The 13,269-nt window shown below is 37.1% G+C and overlaps 1 protein-coding gene across 1 annotated transcript; it reads right to left on the reverse strand.

Moving 5' to 3' along the window:
- Positions 1 to 1,507: 1,507 nt before the first annotated feature.
- LOC126815109 (synaptic vesicular amine transporter) lies at positions 1,508 to 11,283 on the reverse strand. The gene is made up of 14 exons (XM_050540646.2): positions 11,157 to 11,283; positions 9,694 to 9,943; positions 9,207 to 9,265; positions 7,454 to 7,546; positions 6,388 to 6,482; positions 5,544 to 5,607; positions 5,201 to 5,296; positions 4,474 to 4,552; positions 3,828 to 3,879; positions 3,632 to 3,695; positions 3,284 to 3,403; positions 2,473 to 2,518; positions 2,124 to 2,211; positions 1,508 to 1,606 (listed from the first exon to the last, which is right to left on the reverse strand). The coding sequence occupies exons 1-14, from the start codon at positions 11,281 to 11,283 to the stop codon at positions 1,508 to 1,510; spliced, it is 1,332 nt and encodes a 443-aa protein (XP_050396603.1).
- Between the last annotated feature and the right edge of the window lie 1,986 nt (positions 11,284 to 13,269).

A 13,269-nucleotide genomic window follows, 5' to 3' on the forward strand; every position in this document is an offset into this window, starting at 1 on the left:
TCCATTCGAACGACTAGACAGCTGTCCTTGTCAGGCCCTCCGTCCTGCATCACTGACAAGGGGAAACCACGCCGGAAAATCTGGATAAACTTTCTCGGCCAATGCAGGGATCGAACACCCGACCTCCAGGCTAGCGAGCCAGCGTCTTACCCACTTGGCCACGTGATCCCCGGGTTTAAAGGCCTACTGTTCTGCCCCAACGGGGCTATAATGAAGACGAGCGAAAGATGTCACGGAAGATATCACAATATTAATAATTTAATGTCAACATATTGTGATCGGTGAGATGGTGTTTATCCTGAATAGATAATCTTGCTGAGTTAATTGAATCAACGAGTCATTTCATTTTAAAGAAGCACGTTTCCGTTAGATTTAATTGAATTAAAGCACCATGTTGTGTGTCATCATTTCCTTTTAAATGCGCACGTTTACGTTACGATATGTCGAAATAGCGCATGTCGATAAATGGTATATGCAGATCCCGTGTGAGTGGGGGGGGGGCAGCTAGGACACTTATCCAGGGGCCCGGAGGTTAGTGGGGCCCGCAGGTATGCAGGTATAAATTAATAAAAAAAAATATACACTGTTACTTGATCGTAACGTAAAAAAAAACCGGTGACGTTTCTGAATCTGCGTACCTAACTGGTGAATTAAAAACTGTAAGCCACCTGCCCGGACCCTTGCGGCGTGAGGCCCCGGCCCATCCTCGTTCCTTTTGAGGCTCTCGTCACCGTCAGGGTATCCAGGCGCCGACAGGTAATCCGGGCCCATAGTCCAGGCCTGTAGAACGTCACAATGATTGTGAGCGCACCAGTGTCGCACTCTACTGCCAGTGATCATGCACGCAGTTATAGATTTCTCTCGGTAGGATAAATAGCTCATGTGGTGAATAAAAACTATTTTTGGCGTCTGATGGTCAAGGTTTTTGTTTTCCCATTTGTTTGCCTGCTTAAAATTCCCTGTCAAAATCGTGTACATCTGATTGTTATTGCTGCGTTAAATCTCAGTTTCTGTGTTTTAGAAAGGGCCCTCGTATCCTTCAAAAATGTTTCCCCCAACCCTTTGCCGAGTTGCTTGTTCCAGGACCCGCAGTGCCCTGTCGCGGGCCATGGGTATATGTTGGCAAATCTTCAGAATAGCAATATCGTAACTCAAACGTGTGTATTTAAAAGCGAAATGATACATCAATGTGCGATGATAAAATTAACTCCGCCAAAAAAATGTCTTCTGAAGGATTAAATCATCCCAACAATCGCAATATATTGACATATTCGTGCTATTGACCCCTATACATTTCCAAAGTAAAACACGTCTAAATGGCTGGAAACTTGGAGATAATTATATGGTTGGGAGTTACAACTAGTGTAAGTAAAGATTCGATCCACAGCTTGCTACGTTTTTATTAGCATTATTTCAAAGTTACACTTTCTGTATGTACGTAAATATTCCTAATGGCAGTATTCGATGTACAAGGGGCAGACAATAATGCCCCTCAATGGACATACAACTAATCCTCCTCGTGTAGTCGGCCGTATGCGAAGGAACCGTTTGTTGCATCATCAAGCTCGTGTTTTCCAGCTTCCTTATTCTCTCCAGAAATAATAATCTGAAAGGAAAAACATATTATTTCTATTTCTATTTTAATATACTGGTAAACTTTGGTCAGAGTTCGTTACACACATGTAGTTCAGCATCGTTTTGTTAACATTTGGTGACCCTAAGATTCGAACAGATCATGGTACCCCCATATAAAGCTCAATTAAAAAACAGTACTAAACCATACAATACTTTATTTTATCTGAAACAAAACCCAATTGTGCTAATATTGGGTATTATTATCACTTATTGCGGCGGCCATTGTTGTAGGTCCTTATTTAGTTGTTCCATTAGCTCTGTAGTTAACTCGGCACATTTAAAAAAATATGCGGTGACCCATTACCTTGGGACCATAAGCACGTGTTTATCTTGCTTAATGATGTTCAAAAACATCCCGCACGTATCGTGTCTTTTCCATTTTCAGACTACCAAGAACTTGTCTGATCACTTACATACTTTAAGCCAATATAACTTTGCGGGTAAGTTGCGGGTTTGTGGTAATTATATGTATGAAAAGGATAGTATACCGTATTTTCGTCAGGTGTGGAAACTTTTCGGAGGAGAAGACAAAATGGTGTGAAAAGTAGATTTAATATTCCTAATCCACGAATCAACCTTTAAAGTAAAATAAATAAAGTCTTGAAATAGACATTCGGGTTTTATAAATTTCAATTTAAAGTTAAATTCCCCTATTGCGTGAATAGAATATATCAATACAATTAGTATTCAATAGCTAAATGCTTTGAATAAAATACGTCAATGCCATAAACAAATAATCTATTGCATGCAGAAAAATCATATTTAAAAATAATTAGGTGCCTAAAACAAAAGAATCCAACGTCATTAATAATATTTTAAGAAATAAACATTACCCACCATGGGAAGCCAATTGATTTTACTAATTGCCCAGCTAATGATGGCCCTGTAAGAAAGAATATATAATATTAAGCCTAGATCACAACCGCCGTACGTGCTATTATGGGTTGAATTTACCCAACTGTTCTTGTGTCACAAAACTAACAGTTTCCAGTAAAGTGCTAACGTTAAGTTACATTATGATCAATCCCAACGATAAATAATATCTGGTGGCTGAAACACTGAGACGCACTGAAACACAAGATGTTTAAACATGTGTGAATTTAAATCTCGTTGGAAAGAATCACTTTAATCTTGCAATTATGAACAACGATTGCACGCGAGAATGATCAATTCTCCTAAACACAAAAAAATGAATCCACAAAAGGAAAAGTTGAAAATTAAGATTTTACAGTGCACAATTGGACATAAAATGTGGCTTTTAAAACTTAAGGTCATCATGCACAACTTCTTTAGTTCTGTAGAAAACGTGTCGACTCAAAGTTCATATCTGAACACCGAGATCTTGATTTAATTCAAGAGTATCAGAGCCGTCAGTAGAAAGAGTGGACGTCCCTATCCTAAGACTGATCGGTCGTTTTGAGCAGAGAGGGTCCACTAGAGATGGACTAAGGCCTACATGGTAACCCGTGAAAACGACTTTACAAGACCAGAACATAATACGGCAACATCGGCATTATGTCGGTAAATGTCCAGCCTGCAGTCATGTAAAAATCTCACATACCCGCTGCTTTAAGTTTAGTTTCACAGGCACCTTCAGCCAAATCAGTGGTGCGTTTGCATTGCGTCTCAATATTTTAGATGTGCTTACCTACAGAATAAGCCAGACAAACTGCCAGTTGGGCTATGGCATAAACACTACCATAAAAGGCTTCGTGTCGAATATCAACCAGTAGAGCCAAGAGAGGCATTAAAGCTGCATCAGTTGCACCTTCAAAAGATGACATAAACGGCAATTATTGATTTGCTTTATTTGCTTTCTTTATTTATCTATTTATTTATTTATTTATTTATTTGGTATATTTATCCTATGTATGTATTTTGACAAATCTCCTCGTTATGTGTCATGTGGCATGGCAAGCAATACCTCATGGTAATTTTCCAGACATTAGAATTTTACCAATCTTTAAGTCAATAAATAAATACGTATAATACTTGCCTAGTCCTAATCCTAAACCAAGATGAGGTAAAACTAACTGTGGTAACTGGGTGGCAAAAGGTAACTGAAAATAAAATATAAATCTTATACTGTATTGAAAATCTTATACTGTATTGAAAATCTTTTGTCGATTAAATCAAAATGTAATTAAAATTTAATGGTATTATGAATCGTAAGTTTCTGAATTAATACTTACACATATCAAACAGAGGCTAATCATTGTCATACATCCCACGGTACACAGCCATCTGAAAAAGATATTATGAAAATACTGGTCTAATGAAGACGGACATACGCCATAACGTATGCTATGAGGGACATTTTGCCCGAACAGCGGTGTTATGGTCTACTCTTATTTCGAATTCCAACTGTCAGTGGTTCTTTTACGTGCACGCCAATGTGTACATGTGACCTCGGGTTTTCGTCCCATCCGAACGACTATACGTTATCCCTTGCCAGACCCCCGTCCTGCACCACTGACAAGGGGGAAGCACCCCGGAAAGCTCCGATTTTTTTCTCAGCCAACGCAGGGATCAAACACGGGACCTCTAGGTTTGAGAGCCAACGTCCACTGAGTCACCTTGGCTCCCCATGATGAAAATGGCGTAAGATTAATTTTGATCAGGGGTAAGACAGGGTAGCTCTACTTAACTAATGGTATTATACATTTCTGTAAATGAATTTAGTATAGCTTCACAACACACCCGATCACCGCCAGAATTTCCTATCAATTAAATAAAAAAGGTTGAGAAGAAAATTCGAAAAGATAATAAAAAGCTCATCAACATCGCTTGCGTGTTAAGTAATAAAATATAATGAATGTCCAAAATAAGCCAACTTACCTTCCAACGTTCCTAGCCGTCACACCGAAACAGTTTGTACCAATCAAATAACCGATACTATCTGGTAAGAAAACTAGACCTGAAAACAAACAAAATATTTACAAGTATAAACAAAGTATCTTTTTGTAAACGAATGATATGCGTGGGGGTCCGTCTTACTTTTCTGTAACCTACTCTTCTAATAAAGACGGACATATGATATTCGATGTACTAGTTTGGGAAATATTGCTCGTCCAGCAGTGGTACTGTCTGCACTAATTTCCATTCCCATCTGTTTGAGAAATGAAATGGAGTTTAACGTCCTATTGGGCTCATGAAGACGGGCATACGCCATGAAGTGGGGTATGAGAGAAAATTTGCCCGGACAGCGGCGCTAGACCCCACTCTTAGATCGAATTCCAACTGCCGGGGAATCTTTTACGTGCACGCCAATGTGAACGATCTCGGCCAACGCAGGAGTCGAACACGGGGCCTCCAGGTTAACGAGTCAACGTCTAACGCACTGAGCTACCGTGGCTCTCCATCTGTTTGAGATGTTTAACATGGTGTTAATAGTATACACAGTACATCGCGGTTTCACCGCATCCGATCTTTCGATGAAGGGGTGGTATTGGGTGGTATTGGGTAGTATTGGGTAAATCGTCCCACCCGGTGTGATTACATTTTCCAAAACTCTTTGAAAGTCTAACAGCTCTTGTTGTATTTGTTGTAGGTATAAAACACCAACCTAGCTGCCATTTCTGTACTTCCATGGTTTGCATGATCCATAATGGAACTGTTGGTTCTATCACTGCCATTGCCATTGTTGTTAACATTATTGCACCTACAAAATTGTACTTTGTACATATATACATACATACAAATGTAAAGGTATTCTTTATTTATTAATTACATATTTTTGGATTCATTTATTGCTCTGAAAATTCAATTTTAGGATTCTTACTCAGTCGTACTCATCACGTTGTGATCATTATCACTGACTTCATCACAATCGTTACTTTTCCATTTTTAATTAGCTTATGAATTGGTATATCGGTTTACCTCGCACCCCAAGTATAAAGTGCTCTTACCTGCAATAACTGCTATATAAGGATCCCGAAGTAACTTCAACAACGAGGTAGTCTTGTTTTGATGCTGTTTGGATTAGGGAAAATTTAAAAGAAGATTACCCAACGAAATACGTAGGCTTATATGTATGGAATATACAACGTTTATAAAAGATATGTGAATATATTCAACGAGAGGGGTGCTGGCAGACGGGGCGACGGCACAAGGCAGCCATTTTAGGATGACTTTCAATCAAATTTTTGACATTTGAAATTCTCGTTGTTGATTTAGAAGTACAACTTGACTAAAACGTTTGTTTCGACTGTTTTTATATATTCAGAGAATACAATCAAGGCGTTGTCACGGGGCGCCAGAATACTTATATACGCCATTGGAGAAGTATTTCGGTCTCTGTTTAAATTAAGTGTAATATAGATCTTAGTCAATTTGATGAAAGGGAGATAAGTCTATCAATACAATAATACGTTGATACTTACTGCATAGAGTATATAAGGCTTTAAAATTACCCACTGTAATGCTGAAATAAATATAATTGTTAAATTTTATTTCGGAAAGCTTATAACCATTGCCCGTACTGGTTCAATTAATGTAATATGGACGTTTAAGCCACAATGCAACGGAGGGCTAATAAATGGCTGAAAAGTGTTCTTTAGCGGATTAAAACAACTATAAATGTAGGACATATGTTATTTGGAATTGATAATGTTTTGCATCAATTGGCTTTTTGGTAAGACTAACGTTTCGGTATGTGTGGTCTGAAATTCTATATTTCCCTTTAAGTTTGAAAAGTTGGGGCTTTAAATAATTTTATAATCTTATTAACTTCTACTCTTCTAGGCAAAATACCTTACCTAGATCAAATAATATCAACACGGCTATAATGCAAAACGGGGCCATCTTTCCTACAAAAGTGTACATGAATCCACCAAAAGGATAACCCACTGAAATTGAAGGTAAATAAATTAAAATGAAATTATACATCGAATCCTTGTCCTTTTGGTTCCTATGTATCCAGTTGGTTGGTTTAAAGATATTTCATTACTATAAAGTAAAAGGATTTGGAAAACGTCACAGCACCATCCTTTCTTTAATAAGCATATGGATTTGTTTTTCAAGATAACAAAAGGTGCAAAATAAAGAAGAGAATATAAATAGGGTTTTCAGTTAATGTCTAGCTAAACTTGATGGTGAAATAAAATGAAATGAAATGAAAATGAAATGAAATGGGGTTTAACGTCCTACTGTTCTGCTCCGAACTGGGCTAATGAAGACGGGCATACGCCATGCAGTGTGCTATGAGGGAAATTTTGCCCGTACAGCGACACTATGGCCTACTCTCATATCGAATTCCAACTGTCAAGGGATCTTTTACGTGCAAGCCAATGTGTACACGGGACCTCGGTTTTTCGTCCCATCCGAACGACTAGACAGCTGTCCTGGTCAAGCCCTAAACTTGATGGTACATTCTTTAACTAAATACAATTAATCATTAACAGTCTGATTAAAATACAGATCTATATTTCGTTTCGTTTTTTATACTTTCGGTGGCTTCCACTATATGAAGATCTGACTACATGTAGTTGTAGTGGGAGGTCGCGCCAGTGATCATGTGACCGGCTTTTGACCCTATGATGCCAGACATATAATGTTTCAAGTGGGTATAATGCAACTTTTGCTTTGTCTTCGCTGCGAATGTATACCCACAGTTCCGTGCACCGCACATCCAGAGCTCGCCGCAACAGACAGTTTCATTGGCTATTCCCTCAAATCATCTCTTCCAGATCCTATTGTAATCAAGGTAAGTAAAACAAAATTTTGAACTATAAAAAACGAAATGAAATAGGAACTGTGTTTTAATCAGATTGAATCTTGATATAACTTATCTGAATTATCTCTTAAAACATCTATTTACCTAATACCCCAGTGGCAGAGCCTCCCATAGCCACACCCATAGCTCTACTCCTACTCTTATCATCAGGATATCTCTGAGCCACTATACTCATTCCTATAAAATGTATTTTGAATATAACAGCAATAAGTTTGCAATTAGTATATGAAATTAACATTGTACGTGGTGTTTCATGTTATGTCCCTGAACGTGATTTGGGCGATATATGAAGCTCTTGCAAACTCCAATATTGCATAAGTTGAACTTCTAATATGAGTATCAGTCAAAAGTCAGTTCAATATTTACATCGATCTATGGTGTCCATTTTGTAAATTTACTTTTTCGATTTTCTCTCTTCTCATTTCGATTGGCGCATCCAGATTATCCAGTGTTGATACTTTGATTTTGTTTTAGCGTAGATTAAGCCGTGAGAAAACTGATATTCTCCAACAAAAGTGCAAATCAAGGGCCGTTAATTTAATATAAAAAAAACAATGCTCAGTACCCTAAATTATAATCGAAATAACTACCCAACTCCGTTTGATTGTATAAAACTACAAAGGAGCTGGTGTAAAGAATGGAGTGCAATTTTGTTTAATGTCTCTTCAACGCACTTCTTCGGTCAATTTGAGACAAATTGTGGTGTTTTTATGGTTATCCGTGCAATGCGAGATGGTAGAATTTTGCCCGGATAGTGGCGTTTGCGCCGACTCTTCTTCGCACTTTAATTATCATGCACGTTTATAGTGCTGGACCTCCGTTTTTGCCCCATCCGAACGAATAAGCACACATTATTGTCAGTCTCACAGGCACCATCGCTGACAAGTTATGACGGGAGTTCAAAAATTATAAAGTCTGAATTCGAACACAGGAGAGTCCAGTACCCTGAACAATCAACCAACACAAATCCGTCTTGTGTAACAACGTATAGTAAGATCATACTAGATAACTTTAATATTTAATAATTGGTATTGATCTTTACCTGCTATAGCCAACGCCGCGGAACCCAAACCTTGAACAGATCTCGCCATAAAGAGTGGTACATAGTTTTCAGTAAAAGCAAATACTAAAAAGAATGGAAATAGAGAAGCATAATATTGGTACAAAGATAAGAAAATATTTAGAAAGTAATTCTTAAAGTTTAATATTTTTTTTTTTTTTTTTTAAAAAGTCATAGCTCATATTCACCAACCAAAGAAGGTGGTTGGATGGCTGAATGGTTAGCGTGCGCGCGCTGTATCATAAAGTCTGTCGTGGTTTCGAATCTCCAGTTGTACGTGGCAAGGAGTAGGGTCGCCTGTCCAACCTCGTGGGTTTTCTCCGGGTCCTCCGGTTTCCTCCCACTGCTAAAGACCCCTACGCGCAAGCGAATTATGTAAATAAAATTAAAACCATATGTTAGTCCCGAAATGACCTAGTTTGTGTCGAGTGGACGTTAAACCCCATTTCTGTCTGTCTGCCAACCAAAGAAAGTTCGAAAATGAAAGAATGAATGAATAGGGTTTAACGCATTACTTGTCTGGTCCAACGTGGTTATTGAAGACGGGCATACGATGAAAATGTTGTCAGAGCAGCAATTGCATTCTACGTGCACGGGACCTTGGTTTTTCGTCCCATCCGTCCTGTGCCATTGACAATCCCGGGGACCTTCTCGTCCAACAACGGGATCCAGCCAGGGATCTCCTAGCTAGTGAGCCATCGCCTTACTCACTGAGCCAACATGTAAACATTAATTAAGAAATTGCACAAACTTGAAGATACGAATGATTATAATTACCCATAGATGATATAAAAATAACACAAGTACCACTGAATAAAACAACAGAATATCCAAATCTGAAATAAAAAATATATTTCTAGGCAGTCAGATTTAAGAACTTTCAGTTGTTACTGCAACGTGTATTGAATTGTTCTGAAAGTTCTTACGGATTACATAATCTAACATGAAATTGTGACGCAATTGCTTAGTTGTAACATATACGACTTTTAATAAAAAAAAAAGAGAAAAATTCCCCATATATAGTTTTCTTGAGGGACCCGAAGCCTCAACCATCTCAGAGAAAATCCCCAGCTCCGCTACTAACTTCAGATAGACATTTTTGTTTTTCATAAATTTTAGAGATAAAAATGATATTTGGGTAAAATTCGACTACGGTGGTCGAAGGGGTTCAGATCGATAAAATTTGCCAGAATCGTATTAAGAAAGACACTCCGTCATATCAGTTTTATAAATTTAGTACGCTAAATTACATTATTGAACTTACCTACTAGCTAATGGACTTATAAACGGATTAGCTATTAACTGTACTATGGCTTTAGACGATAATAACCAACCAACTTTACTATTCTCATTCATAATATTAACAGATAATAGTAGAATCTTTTCTGTCATTGATGGTTCTGATTGGTTCATAAATTCATTCGAACTGTCTGATTGGTTTAAATTGAACGTGTTGTTGTCAGTCTCCCACTCGACCTTATCCATATTTAACAAATAATCAGGAATTATTGGAACTACAAAATAATCAAAAGAAAATGTCCAATAGATTCCAGGTATAGATAATACAAGTATTGTGCATTTTATGTTTAAAAAAAGAAACAGGAAAATGGTAAACTTCGTCATTGCTTTAAAAACTTCGCGAATCAAGCAATTAGAAAACAATAATATTTCTGTGAATCATAGAAGTATGCCATATCTATTAAATTTATTGTTGTTACAAGGTAGCGCTTTGCGTATTTTATTAATTTTTTGGGCTGGATTGCTGCGTCTGATCTCCAGATGTGGACATGGTAAAAATAAACGATAAAGTATAGGTCTAAAGCGTGTGAAAAATGTAACTTTTCTCTGGCTGCACTTTTACTTTCGACCAAAAAAAGAAATTTTGAGACAAGTCTGTGTAGGGTCTGAGTCTATGAATAATTTTTTTTAAAATCTGTTCGGGCGTTAGGAACGTATTGAGAACGGTTTCAGACTTTAAGTGCATGTTAAACAAAGACAATCGTCTTAAATAAACTGGCCCGCAATTAACAAGCTGTTGCGGACATTTGATATGCTATCGGGTTCCGTCCGGTTAATGATCACTGGAACATATTATATGTTTATAGTAAAACACAGTTAATCTGGTCTGAAACTAGAAATCGTCACCGGGGCCCTGTAAATGAAATGGACTCTAACATCCTACTAACTGGGTTAACGAAGATGGGAGCCACGGTAGCTAAGTGGGTAAGACACTGACTTGATAGCTTGGATGTCGCGGGTTCACCCCCGGTGTTGGCCGAGAAAATTCATCGAGAATTTCCGGCGTGGTTTCCCCTGTCATTGGTGCAGACCGGAGAGTCTGACAAGGACGTCTGCCTAGACGTTCGGATGGAACCGGGGTCCCGTGTACACACATTGGCCTGCACGTAAAAGATCCCTCGGTAGTTGGAATTAGACAAGTTTCCCTAATAGCACACTGTATGGCGTATGTGAGTCTTCATTAGCCCAGTCGGAGCAGGGTATGTAGGGTATTACGTAAAGGCCTTGATTAAATGCACGGGGTTAAAGCGAGATCAAGCAGAACAGTAGGACGTTAGACCCATTTCATTTCATTCCATTTCGTTAACGAAGACCCTTCATTACATTTGTAAGATATCCACATGCCTCATCAAAACGACCTATGAATTGCATTTAAACAATTTTCGAACAGGGGTTATTAGGTTTTAACTACAATTTTGATATTCTTACCTACTGCTGTTAATAGAAGGTTATCCAACATATTGGTTAAAAAGACAATAATCAGTGGTAACCGATCTGATTGTTGTATAGCCTGTGATATATAAAATAAACGATCTCCTCCAATCTGTTGCAACATATTGTATTATGTTCTGTAAATTCGTATCTAAAAGGAAATATACAATTACAGTTCTATTTTTCTCGGACCTTGGTGTTAAGAAATCAAGATAAATTATGTGTTCTGAAAGAGTAAGAAGACCCTGTCTCGTACACCCTTTAGTAGCGATGAGCTTACTGATACATATGTAACATATTGTTGTCATCAGGATGGACATCAACGGTTGATGAGTCCACCCCCTTCCCACCCCCCCACCCCCCCCAAAAAAAAAAATCCGAAAAAACAATTAGATATTAAATACCAATTAATCCGCTACACGAGGGTATGCAGGTGTAGTCCAAAAGACAGATTCTCTTGAACCAGAATTTTGAGTGTAAATAAAGGAATATAAAACTTATATTTTGAATTATCATTTTATACCAAGCCTATTTATATAACAATATTTACTCTTTTTGAAAATTGTTAAATCAAAAAGACTAACGAGAACTGAATTTCAAAATATCTTATAAGATTAAATTAAGAGAAACGAAATGAATATCTTGAATGTTTTATCTTTTTATCATATTTGATAGGAAATATAAAACATATGACTATTTAATAACAATATTTGCTTACTTTTTTTTAAGAAACTTGCAACTTACTTTAAGAAAAATGTTTAATTAAAAGGACTAAGGCGAAATGAATTTCAAAATGTCTTAGTAAGAATAGCTTAACATAATTGGAATGAATGGCATATAGATCTAAGTTATCCATAATGACATCAGAAAGCGATAGTTTCTCTGAATTATCTTTTGGTTCTTACATATTTATTAGGAAATCTATTAAACATAGTTTTTTTTGCTGAAAGTTCCGTAACAAAATACTTACATTAAAAGAGAACAGGAATTTAAATTTAAGAACTGCCTAATTATACCGAAATAATATTTATGAAAGTACTTTATACATCGAACAATGAGAGATTTACCTTAAATTAAAAGAGCAACATGAATTTAAATTTCAAAAAATCTTAACAAGAATAACCGAATAACATTTATGAAAGTACTTTAGGAATCGAACAATGAGAGATTTACCTTAAATTAAAAGAGCAACACGAATTTAAATTTCAAAACATCTTAATAAGAATAACGGAATAAAATTTATGAATGGAACAATCAGAGATTTACCTTAAATTAAAAGAGCAACACGAATTTAAATTTCAAAACATCTTAATAAGAATAACGGAATAAAATTTATGAAAGTACTTTATGAATGGAACAATGGGAGACTTACCTTATTCTGAGAAGTTCTACAACTGGTGTCAGTTGCTAGTTGTACAAAATAGTCCAATAATGAAGAAAGTTAGCGTGTCTGACACCAGCCATAATGAAATGATTCTCTACCACCTTATATGTGATTAAATTTATCGATGCGACAGGATCAATTTAGATTTGACGAGCATCTTATTAAACGCTTGGTTACCTTGTGGTTCATTTTAAGACCACCATATGAAAGATTTGCAATGGCATGGCATTCCTTTAAAATGTGGTCGATGAAACAGATGTTCCGTTTTCTTTTTTATAACAAAAACTGTCACTTTTTATCTTTTTTTGAAATTGTTGTTATGTCTATTATTTATTTCGTTATTTGAGACATTTGTAATCACCCCGGAATACGTGACATATGTTAGTCCCCTAGTTTGTATCGAGTGGACGTTAACCTCTCTCTCTCTCTCTCTCTCTCTCTCTCTCCCTCTCTTTCTCTCTCTCTCTCTCATTCGTAATCAAGAATGTCAGACCATATTTGCGTTTCGGTTTCGGTTTTGTTTTTCTGATGTTTTACATTTACACTGCATTAAAGTTGCATGATGTAAGAACTAAATCTGCCTATTTCAGGTCTCTGTTTTAGCATGACCGATGCGGTTTCCCCTTGTCAGTAGTGCAGGGCGGAGGGCCTGACAAGGACAGCTGTCTAGTCGATCGGATGGGACAAAAAACCGAGGCAGCTGGAATTAGATATAATAGTAGGCCA

Source organism: Patella vulgata, chromosome 3, assembly GCF_932274485.2.
Source record: "Patella vulgata chromosome 3, xgPatVulg1.2, whole genome shotgun sequence".
NCBI lineage: Eukaryota > Metazoa > Mollusca > Gastropoda > Patellidae > Patella > Patella vulgata.

Bases quoted from the DNA above. Each gene is read 5' to 3' on its own strand.
- LOC126815109 (XM_050540646.2), bottom strand. From the start codon at position 11,283: ATGTTGCAACAGATTGGAGGAGATCGTTTATTTTATATATCACAGGCT. The intron at 9,266-9,693 runs GTAAGTTCAATA...TTTTTATTTCAG, and splicing joins ATAAGTCCATTAGCTAGTAG to ATTTGGATATTCTGTTGTTT. The intron at 1,607-2,123 runs GTATACTATCCT...TTTTCCTTTCAG, and splicing joins CCACACCTGACGAAAATACG to ATTATTATTTCTGGAGAGAA.